This window comes from Bos taurus, chromosome 15 (assembly GCF_002263795.3).
Source record: "Bos taurus isolate L1 Dominette 01449 registration number 42190680 breed Hereford chromosome 15, ARS-UCD2.0, whole genome shotgun sequence".
Lineage (NCBI taxonomy): Eukaryota > Metazoa > Chordata > Mammalia > Artiodactyla > Bovidae > Bos > Bos taurus.
Window position 1 is genome coordinate 34,870,916 of NC_037342.1, and position 24,601 is coordinate 34,895,516.

Here is a 24,601-nt window from a genome sequence, read left to right on the forward strand (position 1 = left end):
AAGATGGCTGAGTCAAAGGGTATGTGCATTTTTAATGTAAATCAACATCTCATAATTGTATCAATGAACACTCATATCAGCACTATGGGTACTGGCTTCTTGAATGCCACTGAGCAGTGTTGATTTAGGTTTGACATCCTCACCTTTCGCTATCTTCCCCCATTGCAGAGCAGGAAGCATGCTGGTTGGTGATTTGCTTCTTGTTAACCTTTCATTCGTGTCTTAGCCTAAAAGACTTGGTTCCCCAGGAGGAAGCTAGGGCAACAGGACTGGGAGTTTAAGCCATAGGGTTGGGGTGTGAGGTGGGTTTCCAGGAGAAGCAGGCAGGAGGGGGTACCTGGGTGGGGATGGATACCCAGAAACACTGTGATTCCAGAGATGAGTGTGATCATCAGAATGTGTGGCCACCTGTAAGTGTATAGTGAGGGTGGAGCAGGAGAAGTCAGGGTGACCTCCAGGGTCCTAAAATAGGGTCTTGTCTTCAGAGTTGAAATTCCTTCAGATTCAAAGCAAACCTGACACCTTCAGAGATGCTCAGAGGCCTGATGGGTTCCTGTGGTTTATTGGATATACAAACAGAATACAGATACAGGAACGAAGAGGCTGCAGGAACAGCTGAGGACCATCCTGGCACAGGGCCCCCATCCCAAGGGCGCCAGGGCAGCCACACGTCTTCAGACATACAGGGCAGTGCTGGGGTCAGAACACCCTCACGTTCATATCCTTTGGACCCAGAAGCACAAAGTGGCACGTGGTGGGGTGTGGAGGGAGCCCCAGGCTGGCTTTAGGAAGGACGCTGTGGCTCAGAGACCAGGCTCTGACAGACGCTCAGAGACGGCTACACACGCATCAGGCCTCACTTCCCACTGACCATTGCTCTCCTACTGGACCGTCTCATGAAGCAGAGAGCTGGGCATTGGCAGGTGAGAGTGCAGGTGAGTATGGCCCTGTTCTTCTAAAGCCTTTCCTGAATTACAAGATCAATGACAGACTACCAGGGCTCCCCTCTCTGGGTTATGGCAAACTTGAAGGTCACTGAACACACACTGAACAGTCTCTGGACCTGACCTCATAGATACTGGTGAGAGCACATGGGCTTGGGAACCCACCCTCTTTGCTTCTGGGAAGCCCTCCTGGACAGCACTGAGCACATCCGGGTGTTGCAATTAAAGCCCTCTTTCCTTTGACTGAGTTTGTGGTTCTTCTGTGGTCCAGAGGGCCAAGGAGGAGGATGGGTCATCAGATCCAGGCTCTCTGCTGGGTCTTGGGTACAGCCTTGGTCCCAGCTTCTCAGGAAAGCTGTCTCCTCCTCCACCAACACTGCAGCCAGAGTCTCCAGTGACAGAGGGCCCTTCCCAGACCTCCAGCCAGGGATAGAGTTGAGCTCCCTGAGCCCCAAGCTGTGGCACTCTCCCACATGTGGAGGAGGGAGAGGCAGGATGGGCCAGTGCGGCCGGTTCTGGTCACTCTCTGTGCTCTGCCCATTCCACCCTCAGCACATACCAGCTCTCCATACTTTTAGTGCCCCCGCCCCCGCCCACCCTACACTAGGCCAGCCAGAGCAGACAGTGGTCCGGCCAGCCCCCGCCCCCAGGCCTCAGGACCACTGGCAGGCACAGTCGGTGGGCTCCTGCAACGTGTAGGGCACCCAGGTGGCATTGGTGGCACAGAAGAGCTGCACGGAGCGCCGCTGCAGGCCCACCTCACGGCAGCACTTGCAGAAGCGGGCGTAGGTGTTGATGTTATAGTTGTAGATGCTGGCAGACGGGCACCTCCCATCACAGGACACTAGGTTCACCTGGAGATAGGCAGGCCAGTGAGGCGGCCTGTGAGGCTTCCTTCCCCCCAAAGCTCCCTCCATTCCCATATTCGGTTCGCCCCCACCCCACCCCACCCCCACCGTCTTGCCAGGGCCACGCACAGGGGTGTTGCTCCTGCATTCATTCTTGCGGATGGTCATGCGGATTGTCACCTTCTTGCAGGAGCGCCCATCCTCTTTACCTGCGGGGACAGGGTGAGTGAGGCAGCTACGGCTAAGGAGTGCTCCCGGGGCTGCAGGCTGGGCCAGACTGGGGGGGTTAGTGTCATGCTGGAGGGCCCCTCCACCAGCGTTAGTGCCCCACATTAGAGTCCCTCCCAATCAGAGGAAAAGCTCGTGACCCAGTGCCCCGGAAGGAGTTGGAGGCGGCAAGGCAGGGGAGATGGTGAGACAGAGAAGGATGCCTGAGATGGCCTGGGGGCTCTGGGCTAGGGGAGAGGAGGATCTGGGGACAAAGCAAGCTGCCCCTCTACCCAAGCCCCAATACCTGTCTCTAAGCCATTGGTGACCCTGGGTGTGTATTGTCCCCTCTCTGAGCTTTTGTTCAAGCATTCAGATTTTGCAGTTTCTGGAGTGAATGGAAGCCCCAGTCCCTAGCATAGTCAATGCTCGCACACAGCAGGATCACTCGGCTTCCATAGCTATCAAACACGACAGGCCCACCTCACGTGGCCATCGCAGAGATAGAAACTGATAAGCATGGACCATGCTTATCACGGTCCATGATAAACCCTCTTCCTGGACCATGCTTCCCACAACCAGTCACATGGCTCATGCACACCCTCACCTGCTCAAATATTCCCTCACCAAGGCCTTTCCTGATCCTCTTCTTAAACAACAGCATCCTCCCTCCACCCAACCTCCTTCCCTGATCCCTCCCTTCCCTATTTCTACCCAGGGCACTGTCACCATCCTGAGAGACAGATGTGAAATGATGCTCTTGACACATAAGCATTAGGGTCTTCTTTTGCACAGGCTCCTTCCACAATTTGTTATGAGTTCTCATTCTAAGTAAATCTTCACTCTTGTAAGTTTGGGATCCTTTTCTTAATGAAGCCCACCCCCAAGTGCATAAATTTCAACCCCCATAACCCAGTTACATCCATCTTACTGTAATTTACTTGCCATTCTGTCTCTCCCACTAAGCAATATAGCTTTACCCTTGGGGCTCAGCAGGTAAAAAGAATCTGCCTAACCAGGAGACCTGGGTTCAATCCCTGGGTTGGGAAGATCCCCTGGAGAAGGGAGAGGTTACCCACTCCAGTATTCTGGCCTAGAGAATTCCATGGACTGTATAGTCGGACACGACTAAGCGACTTTCACACTTTCACTCCCCCACTAAAACGGCAACTCCACGAGACTGTGTCATTTTTGCTTTATCTACAGGGCCTAGAACAAGGCCTGGCATATTGGTGCTAAACAAATATTTGCCAGATGCATAGACTCCCTCTGTGACCCCAGTGTGCCCACAGGAAATGGGGTGGAATCCTCTCTTCTGGCCTCTGGGCTTCACCACAGTGGGTTTCTGACCACACCTGCTGGAGGTCTCCTTGCCAGAGCTAAGTGCACTTTTTCCTCCTTCTCTAGTCCCAGGAAGCAGAAGAACCAAGGACTGTCCTGGCCATGGCATCAGGGTCCTGGGCTGAGACCAGCTGAGTGACCAGTGGGAGCAAACCACTGGGCATTGGTGGGCATGCGGTGCCAGGAGAGTGGGCACTGCTGAAGCATCCCCATGCAAGCCCAGGGTGCAGCCTGCTACCCAGCATGCACTGCGGGCCTATGGCCTTTGCCAGCAGCAGGGAGCTGGGGCACCATGCCCCCTCCCCCACCCGCAGGGCTTGGGGCCACCTAGCATTAGGGACATTGCTGGAAATAGCAATGCAGCTACACGCCTCCGTCCCACGGGCTTCCAAGAGGAGTACCTGGGTGGCAGTGGACAATAACGCGTGGAGGAGAGGCGGGGCTAATGGGGACCACGGGAAGCAGGGTCCCCGGGAAACCTGGGGAGAGGGACACGGGTCACAGGTCACATGGAGCACCTGGGACATTCAGAGAGCATGAGTTGTGCCAGGAAACAGAGGCACAACTCTTTTGTGATCCTCAGGGGACAGAGATCAGCCAATGAGGCACTGAGCTCAGTGTCCTTGGAATATGTGAGCTGGACATAAAAGGGTCCCATATCCTACATCCCTCCATGGGATGGTCAAGGGCCCTGGGGAATGAGAGGCATGGGGTCAAAGGTCCTCAGGCTGATGGGAGCACACACACACATGCAGCTGGGGCTGTGGGTTCCCGGGGTAGGGGTGAGGACAGATGCTCAGAGCTCTCACTCAGACCTGGTCAGGGAGCCCGTGCGCCTAAGGCCCACCCAGGAGGCACCTCCAAGACAGGGCTCCTGAGCACAGGAGAATTCACGCAGGGGCATCTGGGCTGGAAGTCATGGCATGCCCGGAGGAGGCAGAGTAGCTGGGGAGTTACTGACCTCCTGGATCCAACATCCCAATGTCCCCCATGTCCAATAAGGAGCAGAGGCCTTTTATTGGGAAAGGGATGTGAGCATGGCCCCTGCCCACCTGCAGCCCTACATCAGCTCTGTGAACACCACGGTGGAAGTGTTATCTCTTCATCTACTCCCTCAGAAAGAACCACCACCAGAGGTGCCAGGCCAGGAACCTGGCCCTCTGAGCCCCAACATGATACCCTGTACCCCCGACCAGAGCCCCCTCCCCACCCCCAATGGCCTACATTTGCTCACTCACATGTCCTGCAGCATCCTTCCAAGGAAGGTACCACTGAGCCCCCAACCTAGAGGGAGAGGAGAAGAGGTGGGTGGCAGACTCTGTCTAGGCCAGGAGCCAAGATGTCAGCAAGAGGCACAAAGATTGCAAGAGTCTTGACTTGTTTCCTCCCATGATGCTCCAGGGCAGGAGTTCCAGGCTCAGTGGTCCAGTAGGCCCAGGCCAGAGCGGGAAGGGCCCCTGGGCTGGCCATCATTAAGAGTCACAAAGCCTAACCTGACTGGTTGGGACACTGGATCTAAGACTACCTCAGCCCCCAGTGAGGCTGGAGGCTGGGTAGAGATGGGGCAGGGTGCCAGGGCCTCCTGTCTGTGTGGCGGTAGCTCTCCTTATGTACCCTGCCCCCGGCACTGTCAGCCCGCTTAGTGTTTCCTGCACAGAGGGTCAGGGGAGGGAGAGGGAAGGGACTGACCTATGTGGAGCAGTGGTCTGGGCTCTCTCTCAGTCCTGGATAAGATACCTCTTTCCTCTGGACTCAGTTTTGCCATCTCTCCTGCTTGTGCTTCTGCTCAGTCGCTAAGTCGAATCCATGGACTGTAGCCCATATCTGTCCATGGGATTTTCCAGGCAAGAATATTGGAGTGGGGTTGCCATTTCCTTCTCCAGGGGATCTTCCCAACCCAGGGATCGAACTCACATCTACTTGGCAGCAAGATTCTTTACCACTGAGCTACCAGGGAAGCCCATTCTCCCACGTCTAAAATGGGACAATGATCCCTGATAGCCCTTCTCCTCTACAGTGAAATGGATAAAAGAATGGATGTGACAGTTCTTTGTAAATAAGTATGTGTGTGTGTGTGTGTGTGTGTGGGTCTCAGTATATGTGTGTGATTTTTGTGATTTATGTGTGATTTTGCATATGTGTGTCGGTATGAATGAGAGAGAATGACTGGATGTGTGTAATTGTATTCTAGGTGAGACCAGAAATCGTTAAAAGCTCAGTATTAATGTCAATGTCCAGGAGTCTCTGGCAGAGGCGTGGGTCAGCGGTGGCCTGCATCAGGCTACATCAGGGGCACTGAGTGCAGCAGTGCGTGCATGGGACCTCTTGAAGGAGGTCGCCATTATTTTCATTACCTCCACTATAATTTGGCCTCAGGTCAAACAACAGGGAGGGAACACAGCCCTCCAATTTAAAATTGGATTAAAGATTTACTGAGCATGGCCCGGCCCATCAGAACAAGACCCAGTTTCCCTCTCAATCAGTCTCTCCCATCAGGAAGCTTCCATAAGACTCTTATCCTTCTCCATCAGAGGGCAGATAGAATGAAAACCACAATCACAGAAAACTAACCAATCTGATCACATGGACCACAGCCTTGTCTAACTCAATGAAACTATGAGCCATGCCATGTAGGGCCACCCAAGATGGATGGGTCATGGTGGAGACTTCTGACAAAATGTGGTTCACTGGAGAAGGGAATGGCAAACCACTTCAGTATTCTTGTCTTGAGAACCCCATGAACAGTATGAAAAAGCAAAAAGATAGGACACTGAAAGATGAACTCCCCAGGTCAGTAGGTGCCCAATATGCTACTGGAGGTCAGTGGAGAAATAACTCCAGAAAGTTATTTTGGAGCCAAAAGGAGCCAAAGCAAAAACAACACCCAGTTGTGGATGTGACTGGTGATGGAAGTAAAGTCCAATGCTGTAAAGAACAATATTGCATCTGAACCTGGAATGTTAGGTCCATGAAAAGTGAAAGAAAGTGAAGTCACTCAGTCATGTCCAACTCTTTGCGACCCCATGGACTGTAACCTATCAGGCTTCTCAGTCCATGGGATTTTCCAGGCAAGAGTACTGGAGTGGGGTGCCATTTTAGTTCCATGAATCAAGGCAAATTGGAAGTGGTCAAACAGGAGATGGCAAGAGTGAACATTGACATTTTAGGAATCAGCGAACTAAAATGGACTGGAATGGGTGAATTTAACTCAGATGACCATTATATCTTCTATTGCGGGCAAGAATCCCTTAGAAGAAATGAAGCAGCCATCATAGTCAACAAAAGAGTCTGAAATGCAGTACTTGGATGCAGTCTCAAAATGACTGAATGACATTTATTCATTTCCAAGGAAAACCATTCAATATCACAGTAATCCAAGTCTATGCCCTGACCAGTAATGGTGAAGAAACTGAAGTTGAATGGTTTCTATGAAGGCCTGGAAGACCTTCTGGAACTAACACCCAAAAAAGATGTCCTTTTCATTATAGGGGACTGGAATGCAAAAGTAGGAAGTCAAGAGATACGTGGAGTAACAGGCAAATTTGGCCTTGGAGTACCTAATGAAGCTGGGCAAAGGCTAATAGAGTTTTGCCAAGAGAACACACTGCTCATGGCAAACACCCTCTTCCAACAACACAAGAGAAGACTCTATACATGGATATCACCAGATAGTCAACACCGAAATCAGACTGATTATATTCTTTGCAGCCAAAGATGGAGAAGCTCTATACAGTCAACAAAAACAAGACCGGGAGCTGACTGTGGCTCAGACCATGAACTCCTTATTGCCAAATTCAGACTTAAATTGAAGAAAGTAGGGAAAACCACTAGACCATTCAGGTATGACCTAAATCAAATCCCTAACGATTATACAGTGAAAGTGAGAAATAGATTTAAGGGACTAGATGTGATAGACAGGGTGCCTGAAGAACTATGGACAGAGGTTTGTGACATTGTACAGGATCATAGGCAGTGATCATGACCATCCCCAAGAAAAAGAAATGCAAAAAGGCAAAACGGCTGTCTGAGCAGTCCTTCCAAACAGCTGAGAAGAGTAGCTAAAGGCAAAGGAGAAAAGGAAAGATATACCCATCTGAATGCAGAGTTCCAAAAAATAGCAAAGAGAGATACGAAAGCCTTTCTTAGTGATTAGTGCAAAGAAATAGAGAGTCTTTCCCATTAGAATGGGAAAGACTAGAGATCTCTTCAAGAAAATTAGAGATACCAAGGGAACATTTCATGTAAAGATGGGCTCGATAAAGGACAGAAATGGTATGGACCTAACAGAAGCAGAAAATATTAAGAGGTGGCAAGAATACACAGAAGAACTGTACAAAAAAGATCTGCACAACCCAGATAATCACGATGGTGTGATCACTCACCTAGAGCCAGACAACCTGGAATGCAAAGTCAACTGGGCCTTAGGAAGCATCACTACGAACAAAGCTAGTGGAGGTGATGGAATTCCAGTAGAGCTATTTCAAATCCTAAAAGATGCTGCTGCTAAAGTTCTTCACTCAATACATCAGCAAATCTGGAAAACTGAGCAGTGGCCACAGGACTGGAAAAGGTCAGTTTTTGTTCCAATCCCAAAGAAAGACAATGCCAAAGAATGCTCAAACTACCGCACAATTGCACTTGTCTCACACACGAGCAAAGTAATGCTCAAAATTCTCCAAGCCAGGCTTCAACAGTACATGAACCAAGAACTTCCAAGTGTTCAAACTGGATTTAGAAAAGGCAGAGGAACCAGAGATCAAATTGCCAACATCTGCTGGATCACCAAAAAAGCAAGAGAGTTCCAGAAAAACATCTATTTCTGCTTTATTGACTATGCCAAAGCCTTTGACTGTGTGGATCACAATAAACTGTGGAAAATTATGAAAGAGATGGGAATACCAGACCACCTGACCTGCCTCCTGAGAAATCTGTATTCAGGTCAAGAAGCAAAAGTTAGAACTGGACATGGAACAACAGACTGGTTCCAAATTGAGAAAGGAGTATGTCAAGGCTGTGTATTGTCACCCTGTTTATTTAACTTACATGCAGAGTACATCATGAGAAATTCTGGGCTGGATGAATCACAAGGTGGAATCAAGATTGCTGGGAGAAATATCAATAACCTCAGAAATGCAGATGACACCACCCTCATGGCAGAAAGTGAAGAACTAAAGAGCCTCTTGATGAAAGTGAAAGAGGAGAGTGAAAAAGTTGGCTTAAAACTCAACATTCAGAAAACTAAGATCATGGCATCTGGTCCCATCACTTCATGGCAAATAAATGTGGAAACAGTGGAAGCAGTGACAGACTTTATTTTCTGGGGCTCCTAAATCATTGCAGATGGTGATTGCAGTCATGAAGTTAAAAGATGCTTGGTCCTTGGAAGAAAAGCTATGACCAACCTAGACAGCATATTAAAAAGCAGAGACATTACTTTCCCAGCAAAGATCCATCTAGTCAAAACTATGGTTTTTTCAGTAGTCATGTATAGATGTGAGAGTTGGACCATAAAGAAAGCTGAGCGCCGAAGACTTGATGCTTTTGAACTGTGGTGTTGGAGGAGACTCTTGAGAGTCCCTTGGACTGCAAGGAGATCCAACCAGTCCATCCTATAGGAAATCAGTCCTGAATATTCATTGGAAGGACTGATGTTGAAGCTGAAACTCCAATACTTTGGCCTCCTGATGCGAACAACTGACTCACTGGAAAAGACCCTGATGCTGGGAAAGACTGAAGGCAGGAGGAAAGGGGGATGACAGAGAATGAGATGGTTGGATGGCATCACTGACTCGATGGACATGAGTTTGAGTAAGCTCCGGGAGTTGGTGATGGACAGGGAAGCCTGGCGTGCTGCAGTCCATGGGGTTGCAGAGTCAGACACAACTGAGCAACTGAACTGAACTGAATGTCAGGAACTCTAATAATTCAACTATAGGCCTAAACCCTCCAGGAAATCTTTTCCTTTAGGTGTGTGCAGAATGACAGCTCTCCATGCTAGCACTGCAGGACTGAACAATACATCTGTGTGATGCATGTGTGCAAGTGTGCCTTGGTGTGTGGCATGCGCACTGGCCTGATGAGGTGTTAACGGCCCTGTGGAGTGTGTGGTGCCTGAGGGTGGCTGACTGCCCACGGTGGTGTGTATATGAGTGTGCTGAGAATGTGTGTATGTCTGTGTGCATCTGGATGCGCTCATGTGATGTGTGTAGATGCAGTATGATGGGGTCAGAGCAAAGATACATGGAGAGGTGTGGAGTTAGGGTGGAGTCAAGGTGGCTGGATACGTCCAGGTTCCAGGGAAGACCTCCTTCCACACATCTCCACACCAAAAGACACCCCTGCCCCTACCCACCACCACCACTAAGACAGCCAGTACCCCTGGCCTCCAGCCATGCTGTAGGGAGAGGTGGCTGGCACTGACCTTGGCACACTCGGTCTCGTTGAGCGGCGGGCAGCTGATGGGCGAGCGGACGAGCACGGCACCCAAGGGAGTGCTGCTGCAGTGGTGGCGGGTGCAGTCTGCGATCCAGGACGCCCCGGGCTGGGGGGACAGAGGGGGGTGATGGGGGCTTGGGGACAATGGCCCAAGTGAACCAACAGGGCACAGCTCTGAGGACAGGTGCCACCCAGAACTTGGCACTGCCCAGGACCCCATGTGGACCCAGTCCTGGGAGCTGGTCCTAGGTGTCCCTGCCTGGGACCCCTTCCTAGCTGTGTAGTTAAGGGCGGCATACCAAGAACAGGGAGGTGGTGCCGTTGGGGAAGGTGAAGAGGCAGGACACGTTCCTGCAGGAGCCGCAGCAGGCTGCCAGGTCCCTCGGGTGCTCGTACTCCTGGTTCTGTAGGACGGGGCGGGACGCGATGGGCTCAGCCCTGGGGCCCACCTCCACCCTCCTGCGCTCCCACTCTCTGCTTGTCCCTGAGCCCAGAAACCAGAGGAGGGGCGCTGGAGATGGCTGGGAAGGAAACCCCTAGCCTCTTTCAATGTTGAGTAGGAAGGCCGTCGTTATGTACCCTGAACCTCCCTTACAGCCCTTCCTTGACTCAGCCCCAGTGGACCAAGAGACGGCATGGCTGCTAATTAAGGGTGCCAGTATTCATTCCAGATAAACTTTCGTTTGGGTCCCAGTTCCTGGGGAAATGTTGACAAACAGCTGGACCTCCCTAAACTTCAGTTTTCTCATCTGAAAAATGGGAATAATTTCATCATCTTTTGCTCGACTAATTCTGATCCAGGCCTTACTAGAAGCCAGTTGCTGTCCTAGGTACTGGGCATATAGAAGCACTCAACAAATGGTAGCAATACAAAGACACAAACCAAGATGACAGGGAATGTGCCAGGCACAAGTAGGTGCTTAATAAATGTGTATTTTCTCTGTCAAATGTCCACCCTCGCCAGGCCTGCACTCTTGCTATTCCCCTCTGGCTTCGGCACTTTGCACAGGGGGTCTTGGAGGTCCCCCGCCATGCCCACCCTCTAGACTCGTCCAAAGAGCTTGGGCGAGCTTGAAGGGCCCCACAGACACCCAGCCCCCCGGGCCCCCAGCCCCCTCCCCCTACCGCCTCACAGTGGACGTCACACAGCACGGAGGTGGTGTTGATCTGGTAGAAGCTGGTCAGAGGGTCGAGCACGTCAGTGCAGCGGGAGGTGTGGCACACACCATCTGCCGAGAGCTCCACCACCGTCTGGCCCGGCTGCATCACCCCCAGCTCGCGACTCAGACACACGGGGGCCTTCACTGGATGGGCGAGCAGGGTGGTGACAGTCAGCAAGAGCCCAGCACCCCTACCAGCCCCACGCTGACTGGCCCAGCCCTGGACCGCCCAACCTGCTCTACCTCCCTAGCTCTCCCCTCCCCACTTACCGCACTCATATTTGGCGCAGCCACACACGTTCTCCGCACTGCGCATGAACGCCTCGTCCAGCTGGGACTTCTCCCACTGGGTGGGCAGAGGAGGTCAGCACCCCAGGGTTGGGGAGGCCTAGCCCCACTGTCGGGAGCAGCCTGCCACCTGGGGCCCTCTCTCTGTCCATAGTTTCCTTGCAGTGGGTAGGGAGGGGGCTGGCAGGCCTGTTGGCCAGGGGGGCCCTTGGCACCCTGTGAGTTCAGTCATCCTCTTATAAGGATGCCTGGGTGCTCCTCCCTGCTGAGGAGTTGCTCCCCAGTGTCCTCTTCTGGGCCTCGGGCCTCTCCTGTTATCCTGAGCACCCACTGGCCATATCAGCGGGGCCCCTGCATGGCTGGTGGCCCAGAGCCCTGCTCTGCTCATACACTTTCCTTCCTCCTAACCCAGTTAAAAGGAGAAGAGGCTGGGATGGGGGAAAACATGAGAAGACATGAGGGCTGGGTGGGAGGGAGGGAATACTTATGATCCAGAAAATCATGTAAACAACATAACTTTAAACACAACTTTCCATTTCTTAAAGTATTTTCAACTTTTCTCAGTGGCCATGCAGCCTGATAGTTAAGGGCATGTTTTCTGAAGTCAGATTTCCTGGGTTTCAATCCTGGCTCTGAGATTTACTAGCTACATTGCATTAACCTTAGTTTCCTTTTTTGTACCGAGATAATCACAGAGTCCACCTCGTTTGGGTTATCATGAGAATTAATACGATAATGTATATAAAGTCTAGTCAAAGCTATGGTTTTCCCAGTAGTCATGTATGGATGTGAGAGTTGGACTATAAAGAAAGCTGAGTGCCGAAGAATGGATACTCTTGAACTATGGTGTTGGAGAAGGCTCTTGAGAGTCCCTTGGACTGCAAGGAGATCCAACCAGTCTATCCTAAAGGAAGTCAGTCCTGAATATTCACTGGAAGGACTGATGCTGGAGCTGAAGCTATAATACTTTGGCCACCGTGATGCAAAGAACTGACTCACTAGAAAAGACTCTGATGCTGGGAAAGATTGAAGGTGGGAGGAGAAGGGGATGACAGAGGATGAGAGGGTTGGATGGTGTCAGTGACTCGATGGACATGAATTTGAGTAAGCTGCAGGAGTTGGTGATGGAAAGGGAAGCCTGGCGTCCTGCAGTCCATGGGGTCGCAAAGAGTCAGACATGACTGAGCGACTGAACTGAAACATCAGCTACTGTCATGAGTATCACCATCATCTCCGCCATCCCCACCATCATCCCCACCACCACCACCACCATCAATGTCTTCCTTGTAGTACTGAATCCTCACCACAACTCTGAACTATGATCAGACCCACTTTACAAGCAAGGGTACTATGCCCAGAGAGCAGAACTTGATACAAGAATGCTGACTTGCCGTTCAAGGCTCATCGACCAGATGAAAGGAGTGGAGAAGGAAAGGGAGGAAAGAAAAGGTGGGAGGAAGACCAGGGGGAGTGGGGAGGGGCAGGGTCTTCATACCAGATGGCACCGGGGCACTGGGATGGTGTCACAGTCACATTCTGAAAAACAGGAGGGGCCAGGACCCACCTCACCAGAGATGTCCAGGCGGGAGCCCCCTGGGCCTCCCAGATTCCTCATCATAAGTGCAGTCTCCCTTCTAGCTTCCCTCCATCCCCACATGGGGGCTGCAGCTCCCCAGGTTGGGCAGGTGGGGTGTGATGGGTCCATAATTGAATGTGCAGGGAGGATAAGCGGGTGGATGGGTCAACCCCAGGTTCCCTTCCATCATCTGGGCTTCATCTCTCCCAGTGCTCTAGAACCCACTGAGCAGAGCAGAGTGGGGCCTCTCCAAGAAGGAATATGGCAGGGTGGAATTTCTGATCACTTGCATTTCCCAAAGTATATACTCAGCAAGCTGAGCTCTACCCTGAACCTTTGCCTGTGAGAAGGTCCAGTTCTAAGCTGCGAAGGAGCTGATTTTGGAGGCACCGCTGCCTGTGACATAAGGGCTCCACCAGCTCTGGCTTCAGAGGGAAGTCAGGGTCACAGTGGCTGTGAAACATGCTTTGGAGTCACCCCCTCATGCAGCAAATAGTTTTAAGCACCTATATGCTGAGATTTTTCTGTGCTTTGGGGACAAATCTGTGGATAAGACAAACTGAAATCCCTATCTTCATGAAGTTTACATTTTAGTGAGGCCTGGAAAAAGCAAGCAAAATACCCGGATGCAAAACAGAGTTTTTGAACTCTTTTGAAAACCAGCAGTGTATCTCAGAGTGCAGGAAAACCATTTTTATGTAAAGTTCGCTGGTATTCATTACTGATCACTGCCGCTCCCCACCTGCTTCCCAAAAGGACTTCAGGTGAATTTGAAATCATGATTACTATCTGATGGTTGCAATAAAGACTTTTTTTTAGGTGGAAAATTTCCTTTTTGCAACAGGGAAGTTGCTTATTTTCTTCTTTTATTCTGGGGAGACAAAAAAATGTCCAGCACTCAGGGAGCGGATGAAGCCAGGAGGAAGGCCATTTGAAGGCTTCCCTCTGGTGGCTCTGGAGGAGGAGAACCTGAGCCAGGTGGACAGTGGCGGCCCCGCTCCTGCCTCCCTCCCGGGGCCCTGGGTCTCCTCCTTTGGGGAGGGGGTGTCTCTGTGCAGGGACTTACCACAGGACTTGTAGGGGCAGCAGCGCTCTGGGCTCCACACCTCCACCAGGGCCGTGCCCATGCCACACTGCACGTGGGCGCAGCGGAAGCTCTCACACACTGCACAGGAGGGGAGGAGGGGACGCATCAGACACAGAGGGCTTGGAGCTGCAGTCCTCAGAAACACATTGGCTAAGGAGGGGGTGCCTCCTGGCACACCCCCTCAGTGTCCTCAGGCACCTTCTGGAGTTCAGGGGAGAAGCATGGGCTCCTGAAGTCTCCCCATAGATCTATGTCAGGACACTAGCTCTGCTCCAGGAGGTATTAGCAACATGACAATGTCAGAACCTTCAACTCTTTCAGCTGGGCCTCCCTCTTGCGATTCTGTGTCACCTTGAGACTAGTGCTCTGAGGGTAGTCAAGGACCAAGGGACGCTCTCCTGATGGACAGTTCCTCTCTAAGAACACAGCTCCTCCCATGCTGTGGAGACTTCCTCCTCTGGTAGCATCTCGGCCCCAGTCTGCTCTGCTTCAGCAGATGCTACACACACTCCAGGGCTCACACTTCCCCTCATCCTGCTCTTCAGCAGGTCCCCTCTTAGTTTAGGATTCCCCAGCCACTCATTGAGAGACCAAGACAAGGAGGAGGGAATCGCTGGACACAACTTTCTGGTGGGGAGGGAAGGTGCCAGGGACAATGCTGAAGGTGAAAGACTGTAAAACTTATTTTATCTAATAAAAAAAATATTGGCACAGGTAAGAATTATTAATCAATTTTCAAAAACCTAACAGGCGAAAGGTGAGAAGGACATTTGTATAATGTCTAAGTGATAGGTTACTTTCTGTTTGAAAGAGGAAATTTGTAAATGTAAGATGGACAGGTCACCCTAATCCAGGGCCAGCAACCACAGAGTATGTACCTCCTGGTGTGACGAAGCTCAAGAATAGTGTAGATTTTTAGCCTGAATCCACGAAGTCTTGGTTCTAATTTCCAGTTTATGGAAGCACAGAAGACAGAGGAGCATGTAAACAGTCCCAAGAAGCAGCGGCGGCCAGGTAAATCCAGAAGGTGGGACTTATGCTGGACCATAACCCAAACTCTACAGTTTAGCATCGCGTGGAAGAAAGGACGCTTACTAGATTCAAAGACACTTAAGAGACATAATGCTAATGTGTGGGTCTGGCTGGGATCCTGGATTGGACAGACCAGGCAAATCATAGATGGGGTGTGATAGGACTTGAAAATGTATTAGCAAGAAAAGTAAAGGTCATTCACTGAAAATCTGGCTTAAAAAGAGCATGTGTGGTATAAACTCAATTTGGTAAAACACATTTATATTGTATAAAGGCATGGAAAATATCTGGAAGAATATGTACTAAATTGGAGGATATTGACAATGGGATACCTGGGAGGTAGGAAAATTGCGTTTTCGTTTTCTTGTCTTTACTTGGATTCAGTGCTTTCTACAAGACTAAGCACTTTTGCAAGAAAAGTGTAGTGAAGACTGGGACAAGGTAATATCAGTGGCCTCTGTTTATTGAGGGCGCTAGTGGTACAGAACGCGCCAGCCAGTGCAGGAGACAGAAGAGACACGGGTTCCATCCCTGGGTCGGGAAGGTCCCCTGGAGGAGGGCATGGCAAGCTACTCCAGTATTCTTGCCTGGAGAATGGACAGAGGAGGCTGGTGGGCCATATAGTCCACAGGGTTGCAAAGAGTCAGAAATGGCTAAAGCGACAGCACGCACTGTATGCCGGGCACCATTATACCAAGGTAGTATGTACATAGCACACACTTCATGTATATTATCTCTAAACTTCACAATAGCCCCTTGAGGCACATGCTATTATCCGCATTTTACAAATGAGAAACCTTGGCTCAGAGAAGTCGTACATTGCCCCAGGCCACACGGCTACTAAGTGATTGGCACCCAACACAGTGACTGACTCCATACCATTGTACTCACTCCACATTACTTGAGTCCTTCCTGAGAAACACGAGAGGGAACTGAGAAGGAGAGATGAGGATAGAGGCTGAAGAGGACAGAGGAGAGGAAAGATGCTGACCCTCTGCTCAGATGCGCTCTATAAACACTTTGTGACAAGCAGCCTCTGAGCCCCCGGGTGCAGCTGCTTGGTCAGGTACAGCTGGGCCTTTTGGGGAACTCTCCTCCATGGGAACCTGCATTGCTTCAAAGGTGGATCTAGAAATTGATCCCACTGGGGCTGCCCTTGGGGTATCCTGGAAGAGACCCCTCCCCTACAATGCTCTGTGCCAGTGAGGTCCACCTCACATTTCTCCTACAGTTGGTGTGGAAAGTAATTTTTGTAAATTAAGCCATATTTAAATTTAACCCTTTTGTTAATGTTCATCCAATAGATTTGCTTAAAGTCGATGATGCTGGCTGTATTATGACTATGCTTATTAGGTATCGTATACAGTAATATGTTACTGTAATTGTATACAGTAATATGTTATACAGTAATACGTTACGGTACATCCTATATACATACAGGTGCTATGTCTTGTAAAAATATCAGAAAGGGCCCACTTTGATTTATCATTGCAGAATAACAGGGCTTCAGAGGCTTCAGAATGCAACCTTGTGTAGGGACTATGGTAACAGTGGTAGAGACCCTGAGGCAGGGGCCTGGGTCAGTCACAGAATGAGGACTGTGGATCCAGGCTGGGTGGGTGGGAGTGGCCTAAGCATTTGTGCCTCAACGCAGGCTCTTGGGGGCCTCCATGGAGGACAGGGACCTCCTTTAGGAAGCCTCAGAGCCATCTATGTGACAGCCCAGACCCTCGCCATTCAGCCCAGCTTCTTCAGGTGGGGCCTCCTTCCATGGCTTCTCCAGAGCCCACATGTGGGGGCTCCTTGCTGCCCCCTGTTGAATGCCCATGGATCCCAGAGTGAGGAGTTTGTGACGGTCCCCAGAGCCCCTTCTGGCCCTGGCCCCCACGTCTTGCAGGACTCACCGCACTGGTACAGAGGACAGCAGAGCTCCGTGGTGTTCCTGTCCACAGTGAGCGCCTCCCCTTCCTGACACTCGGGGATGGGGTCCGGACAGTCTCCACAGGCTGAGGGGAGAGACGGGCCACCCCTGTCACAGGCAGTCCCCATACTGGGAAGGGTGGTCTAGAGCAGGTGGTTGTGGGAAGCACCTAAACCACAGGTGTGACAGGAGCCAGACTCATAGTGTTACCAAACCAAACGGTCTGCTCGCCTGCCGCGGTAAAGCCAATGTACTGACACCCAGTTGTGGTGAAGGAAAGTGCTGTGGTTATTGCAGGCCCCAAGCAAGGAATTCGAGTTTGAGCATTAACTGCCTGTTCTCCTTACAGGCTTCCCTGATGGCTCAGATGGTAAAGAATCTGCCTGCAATGTGGAAGACCTGGAGTTCGATCCCTGGGTCGGGAAGATCCCCTGGAGAAGGAAAGGGCAACCCACTCCAGTATTCTTGACTGGGAAATCCCGTGGACAGAGAAGCCTGGTGGGCTACACTTCATGGGATCGCCAAGAGTCAGACACAACTGAGCAGCTAACTGTTTCTCCTTGCCTGGTGCCTGCAATAAAGGCTGCACTTTCCTTCACCACAACGTGGAGTCAGTAAGTGGGCTTTGCTGCGGGCAGGTGAGCAGACCCAAGATTGGCTTGGTAACGCTTGCAGCGTGCCACAGTCCCACACAACCCGTCCTGCAGTCAGAGCCGAGGGGTTCTCCCTCACCTCCACCTAAGTTATTTTACTGAAAAAGCACCCATCTTCCTGTGCTCAGTAATGTACGGCTTGAAGCAGTGGTGGTTTCCTCCTACACTTCTTCCTGGACAGGGGTCTCACCCTTCTCCCTGTGCCCCTTCCACCCGAAGATCCCCACCCTTGCCTCCCAGCCACCCAGGGAAGCAGGGGTGAGAGAGGCGGTGGCGGTGATCCGGGCGGGCCTGCTGCCATCGGAGGGCACGTCCACCCACCACAGAGGTAGGAGATGCAACATGAGTCCCCCAGGCGGCCTGTGATCAGGATCTGGTCCTGGCGGCAGCTGGGGACCTGCACTGCCTCGCACAGGTCCGGGTCACACTCTGGGGGAAACAGAATTTCGGGGTTGGCAGCAGACCCTGCGTGGCCATGCCTGGGCCCCCACCCTAGCCCTGCTTTCATTTCCAGCCAGAACCCAGTCATTCCCAGAGCTAGCCATGCTCCCCACCCCTGGGTGATAGGCCTCTCACCACAGCTGTAGCTGGGGCAGCAGGAGTCCTCCTGGAAGTGGGTGAGGAGCCGGTGGCCGGGGCTGCAGGTGGGGGCAAGGCCCTCACACAGAGTCTGGTTACACACTGCCCGGGGGCCACAGGGCCTGTCACCTGGAGGCCGGGACTCCCCCCAGCCTCCAGCACTGCCCAGCCCCTGGACACCTGGCCCCAGCACTTCCCCCAGGACCCAGGTTCTTGGAGAAGGCTTCTGAGGATCACATAGGGTTCAGGACTGAGACAGAAGAGCCATCAGAGTTAACATTCATCCAGCGGGCCATGTGCCCGTTGTAGTTCTACTAGATCAGTATCAACTTCTATAATTCTCATAACAACCCAGAAAGTGGGTACTATTATCAGCCTCATGTTACAGGAGAATGGACCTCATGTTAAATGATCTGCTGGGGCCACAAGGCTGCAAGGCAGTAGAGGAAGCATCCACCAAGGTGCCTGGCTCCAAGCGCACATCATTAAGTCCTGTCCCACACTGACTCAGAGGGCACAGCTCCCCCCACCCCCATGGTCCTCCACTCTCCCCAACACACCCCCACAATTTCTCGAGGCCTTATCCTATCCATCAAGGTCAAGGAGCAGAGCTGCAGTCTTTTAACCATCTAACAATGGAGGTCTAAGGGTGGGACTCACCGCAAACCGTCCCCAGGCAGCAGGGGTCCTCGGTGGGCTGCAGCAGGGCCACCTCCCCGAAGCGTGGGCAACTTTCAGGGCGGGGACCTGGGCAGCCCAGGTCCACCGGGACGATTGTATCTGGAGCTTGGCACTGGTGCTGGCAGCAGCCACTGAGGGAGCTGTTCCAAGTCTCCCCCAGGGCCCGCGGCATGCCCGTGCTGTCTGTGCAGGCTGCAGTGGGCATGGCGAGGTGCCAGGGACTGAGGAGGGTGGGGAGACCCAGACTGTCCCAGGCCAGACCCTCCCTGGGAAACTGACCACCCCAGAGCAGACCTGGAGGGATGCAGGGGGGCTCAGCCATGGGCATAGGAGGGCAAAGGAGACTCTGGGGTCTACCAGACTCCAGGGCAGACTCTAGGGCAGACTCCCTCTGCCGGGGGAGGGGAGGGACTTACCGCACTTCTCCTCGGGGATGCAGAGCCCCGAGTGGCGCCGGTGCAAGATGGTGCCCTCGGAGCAGACGCAGCCCTCGCCCAGCACCTGGCACTGCTCTGGGTCCAGCGGGCCCAGCATCCCATCCTGGCATGTCTTAGCAGGCTCACAGGCTGACACACATGCCTGGTATGTAGAATCGCTGGAGCACAGGAAGGCTGCAGGGGCACAGCAGCAGGCACCAGGCCCAGGAGGGTGAGCAGGGGGCTCATCTGTGCCTCAGCAGAGAGTATTAATTCAAAATGGTTTAGTGCATTGCCGCCTTCCTCTACATCAGGAGCCAGCAAAGCACAGCCCACAGCCCAAATCCAGCCTCTGCCTGGTTTTGCAAATAAAGTTTTATTGAAACACAGGCATGCCCACGCACTTACTGTTGTATCTGGCTGCTTCTGTACTATAAGAGAGTTGAGTAATTGTGACAGAGACAATTAAAAGCCTCAACTATTTACTAGCTAGCCCTTTACAGAAAACACTTGCCAACATCTTGCTGTAGATCAGTGCTTCCAAACTTCCTTGACTATAAAAACTAGATCTTACGCTGTGTTCCAATATACACTTGCACATGAACAGTGGTCCTTAAGCCTGACTGCAAAAGGGAGCTTTGGCAACATCATGGCTGGGCCCCCACCCCAGACCAATTGAATTAGCATTTCTCACTGTGGGGCCCAGGCATAAATACTTTTTGAAGTTCCCTGAGTAATTTCAAAGGGTAGCTGGGATTAAGAATCACTGATGCATTATAACAGAAACCTTTTTTCACAAAACAATACTTCAATACTTAACCTTTCTAGGTGTAGTACAGACTAGGGTTTTGGGTTTTTTTTTTTTTTAATTCTATTCCATTTTTAAATGCTGATGCCAACCCCCAAATCAGTAGGTGTGCTGATCTCATGCCCACTGACTTGGAGTTCACAGTCTGAAAAACACTGTGTGTGTATGCTCAGCCTCTCAGTTGCGTCTGACTCTTTGTGACCTCGTGTGCTGTGCAGCCCACTAAGGCCATGGGATTTCCCAGGCAAGAATACTGGAGTGGACTGCCCTTTCCTCCACCAGGGGATCTCCCCAACCCAGGGATCAAACCCACATATTCTGCAGCTCCAGCATTAGCAAGCAAATTCTTTACTACTGAGCCACCTGGGAAGCCCCCGAAAAACACTACCCTAGATAAGCTTGTCTTTGTATCTTTTGCCTGTCATATTATAGATGTGGTCTTCCTTTGAGCTGTCTCCAACCTTTCTGGATGTGTTCACATTTACAAACCAAACTACTCTAGGCTGGTCCACCCCACCTACCCGACCAGTGCAAACCTGATGGGGGATGGGGAGGAATGGCTCTCACATCCAACCTCAACGAAGGAGAGGAAAGATAGAAAGAGAAAGACGACCAAAAACTAAGAGAGAAGGGCTAATGTTTACTAGATGGAAACACGTGATGGGCCTGTGTGAAGCACTTTGTACACATTATCTCATGTCACCTTCAAAACAATACTCAAGGGACTGCCCCCATTTAACAGATGAGGCAAGGAAACAAAGAAACTAAATAATAAACTAATAATATTTATTTGATGTGTTCATATAAATTATAATAAAGGTAAAATTTTAAATTTGTTAGTAGTTTATAGATTTATTTAGAAAATATTTGTAAATGTATTAATTGATATTCATGAGTGAATGAATGAATAATTGAACCTGGGAAAGCCCAGACCCGGACTCAGGCCTGTGAGCCTTCCTCCCACTCTAACAAGGGTGAGGGGTGAGAGCAACAGAAGGCACGGAGGAGACCCTGGGGTTCCGCCGCCTCCCTCCCCTCTCCCTCCCCGACAACTCACGGCAGTGGTCGGAGCGCCGCCACTCGATGCACACGTGGAACTTGTGGCACATGGCCACGTACACGGTCAGTGCCACACAGGGCTGCTGCACGTATTTGGTGTCCCGGATCCACAGGTCACAGAACGACTCCGGGGGGACCTGGGCCATGCATCAGATGGTGCTGCTACTCTGGCCCCCCACATGCCAGGGCTCAGCTCCTCCCAGCCCGACCCATCCCAAGAACAACACCTCTGGGGAGTTTGCCTTCTGCACACAGGAGCAGAGGAGCTGCCGTTCTCAGCCCAGGAGGTCCCCCCTGCTGGAGCCCAGTGACACCTACAAAGCGGTGGCAGGCACTGAACGTGCGGTTGGACACCATGCGAAGGCAGGGCGAGCAGTCGGCCGTGGCACAGCTGTCTGGACGGAAGCGGGTCTGGCCAACTGAGGTCAGAGAGCTGGGCACCTGCCAGCTGTCCAGAAAGGGAGCCGGGTCTTCGGCCTCACTCACCACAGAACCATCCTTCAGGGTGAGGTCATTGGCCACATCTCCATCACAGATACCTGAAAGGGGCAGAATTACCCCTGTGGCCACAGTAATCTCTACCACTCCCAGCTCCCCAGCTGTCATACTGAACATTCCTCGCAATAACTCTTTGAGGCTGGTATTACTGCTATCCCCGTTTTATAGATGAGAGAAATACGACACAGAGAAGCCAAGCAACTCCCTGTGGAAGAAACTGTCTTTGTTTAGGAACTACACATCAAAGTACATAGGGATAAAGGGATCCCTGTCTCAAACATTTTCAAATGGTTCAGAAAAAATGCATTTATATAAACAGCATATGCATAGAGAACTGAATAGATAAAATGCATATATACATATATAAATGAATAGTTACATATACACATGTATACACACACACACACACACATACACACACACACAGATACAAGGAGAGAGAACGAAAGAGAAGCAAATGGACAGAATGTGAACACTTGGTAAATCTGGGTAAAAAGTACATGAGAGTTTCTTATACTAGTTTTGCAACTTCTAAGTTTAACGTTATATCAAATTTAAAAGTTACTCCAAAAAATCTGCTTTAGTAGAGATTGCTAGCTAATTATAGCACCTGTCTCCTCTTCCTCCTGGAAGGTCCGCTAGCCTACTTCTCCCAGGCTCTCTTGTGGCTATCGAGACCACGTGATGAGTCCCCCACCAATGGAATGTGAGTGAAGGTGATGAGTGCCACTTCCAGGCTGGATGCGTAAAATTTGCCCAATTCTTTGCCCTACTGTGCAGTTGGAAGCTTGCGTTGAAAATGGCAGGGCCACGGGATGGAAGGAATCTCCATTTAGGAATTTACGTGTGCAAGAAATAAACCTCTATTGTGTTAAGGCACTGAGATGGGACTCAAGTTCATCTGACACAGCTTCTAAAGTGAAGTGAAGTGAAAAGTGAAGTCGCTCAGTTGTGTCCGACTCTTAGCCACCCCATGGACTGCAGCCTATCAGGCTCCTCCGTCCATGGGATTTTCCAGGCAAGAGTACTGGAGTGGGGTGCCATTGCCTTCATCTCTCACAATCTAGGCTCCGAACACACGCTTCCACGCCCTTGTCTTCTGTCTGAAACATGTTCTCTTAAGTCCTTCCTTCACACGCCCTTCAGATGCATGGTCCCTGACCTTCCCAATTTTGTGTGACAGGTTCAGTTTGCAGGTCTGTCTTGCTTTCTGAGTACAAAGATTCATTTTCCTTTATAGTCTCACTCTCTCAATATTTCCCCAAGTTGTCTAGCAGGTGCCCAAGACACCAAGTGTTAGTTTGGATAAAATAGAGATAAATTAGCTGACTTCTGCTCTGATACCTCTAGCCACTAATTTCATGAATATAAAGCATAATTTAACACAAAATCCTCAGATTTTTATCAACAGTCCTAATGGTCAGATTTTTGGTGTCTTGGCATTGAGTGATGGAGGGGTGTCAAAAAGGCATCATAGGGAGTAGCTGACCCACCAGAGGTTGACCACAGCACCCTTCACCAGTCATAAACAGTGGAAGGAAGAAATGGTGAGAAAGGATGGCAGAGGAGGTGCTGATGGCGGTGGAAAGGTGTGTGGTGTGTGCCTGTGTGTGCCTGTGTGTGTGTGTGTGTGTGTATGTGTGTAAGAAGAGATGGTTATATCAGTAGGAATGGAAGCTTCATAGGACACATTTTGCCTGTTTTGCCTACTCCCTAGTGGCTGATACTCGGTACATATGTGGTGCACAAATGAGAGAATGAGCAGGGTGCAGACTGACACGTGTTAGTGCATATGTAGAAGGCATTTTGACAGAGTGTGAATGAATAAAATGGGTGCAGATTTACGGGTGGAGGGCATGCAAGTATGTGTGTTTAAGTATTCCTGTGTCATCCATCATAACCATGGCAGTCTGTCATGGAGTGTCTCATGGGGGTCCTTCTGTATCTGCAAGAAGCAGCAGCTCACGCTCAGACTCCTGTACCCTTTTTTCTTATCAAAATCCATCCAGACTCTTAGGGAAAGCTCTCTGTAATCATGCTATGGTCTGAAGAGCACTAGTTCTGTGTTGTGGCAGCTCTGCTGTGTGATCTTAGGCAAGCCACTGAGCTTCTCTGAGTCCCTTTTCTTCCTTAGTTCAATGGAGATCCTTCAGGGCTATTGTGTGGATAACCTGGAATAAGTGAGATCAGTGTGGAAGTGCTTTGTGAAGTGCCCAGGCATACGCAGACAGGGGGGATTATCTGGTATTAGGAGGCTATCAAGGGAAGCTGACAGACCATCTCGGCTGAAGTGACAACTGGCCGAGGCCAGAGCCCTGCACCATCTCCCAGCTGGCAACTTCAGCCCCAGGACACAAGACATTAGGTCTCTGCTCCAGTGGCTCCACTGGTCCCACCTCTAGCACGGCACTCTGTCCCAGCTTTCCCTGTTCCAGGGGAACTGGTGTCTGGGGACAGAGGTGGACCAAGGAGTCATCTCCCTCCCCTAGCTGGGTCCCCTCTCACCACACAGGCCACGGCCCTGGGCCTCGCTGGCTCTGCTGGCCTCCAGGATCATGAGTCCCGAGCTGTGGAGCCACTGGATCTGGATGTGTGACGGCGTCCGGATCACGTACATGTGGCCTGTATCCTCAATTCTGAACCCGTGCCAGCTCACAGGGGGCCACGCAGGCTGAGAGTCCACAGACACCTTGCAAGGAGGCGGGTGTTCAACGTGAGTGCAGCTTGTCTGCCTGTTCAATCATCCCTCCACCCATCTATCCAACTAGCAGTTATTAAAAATCTGCTCTGTGACAGGCTCTGTTTCAGGTACATGCAGGCAAGACACAGTCTAAGGCGGCACAGAAAAATTCTGAAATCATTTTTATGAGCGCAAAACAATGAAACAAATGCAAATAGCCAGAGGCAGGCAATTTCTATATACATCCAAATACGCACAAATCCTGAGCCCGTCCGATCACTCTCTTCTTTCCTGATTCTGCTCAGGTCATTTCTTCTGGGACAAGCTCATATGTTTAGCTGCTCAGTCGTGTCTGACTCTTTGTGGTCCCATGGACTGTAGCCCGCCA

The 24,601-nt window shown here is 51.1% G+C and overlaps 1 protein-coding gene across 1 annotated transcript in view; it reads right to left on the minus strand.

Moving 5' to 3' along the window:
* Window positions 1–546: 546 nt before the first annotated feature.
* OTOG (otogelin) overlaps window positions 547–24,601 on the minus strand; it is an 87,952-nt gene continuing 63,897 nt past the window's right edge. Inside the window, exons 40-56 of the mRNA NM_001304328.2 lie at window positions 24,039–24,222; window positions 21,354–21,574; window positions 21,034–21,172; window positions 19,169–19,363; window positions 18,732–18,944; window positions 18,069–18,173; window positions 17,814–17,921; window positions 16,823–16,924; window positions 13,866–13,964; window positions 12,719–12,759; window positions 11,206–11,281; window positions 10,901–11,079; window positions 10,075–10,179; window positions 9,762–9,881; window positions 4,579–4,624; window positions 1,922–2,001; window positions 547–1,798 (exon numbers count right to left, since the gene is read on the minus strand). Of these exons, the coding sequence (NP_001291257.2) occupies window positions 1,598–1,798; window positions 1,922–2,001; window positions 4,579–4,624; window positions 9,762–9,881; window positions 10,075–10,179; window positions 10,901–11,079; window positions 11,206–11,281; window positions 12,719–12,759; window positions 13,866–13,964; window positions 16,823–16,924; window positions 17,814–17,921; window positions 18,069–18,173; window positions 18,732–18,944; window positions 19,169–19,363; window positions 21,034–21,172; window positions 21,354–21,574; window positions 24,039–24,222 (2,214 nt within the window). The 3' untranslated portion in view covers window positions 547–1,597. The remainder of the gene's footprint in view (window positions 1,799–1,921; window positions 2,002–4,578; window positions 4,625–9,761; window positions 9,882–10,074; window positions 10,180–10,900; window positions 11,080–11,205; window positions 11,282–12,718; window positions 12,760–13,865; window positions 13,965–16,822; window positions 16,925–17,813; window positions 17,922–18,068; window positions 18,174–18,731; window positions 18,945–19,168; window positions 19,364–21,033; window positions 21,173–21,353; window positions 21,575–24,038; window positions 24,223–24,601) is intronic.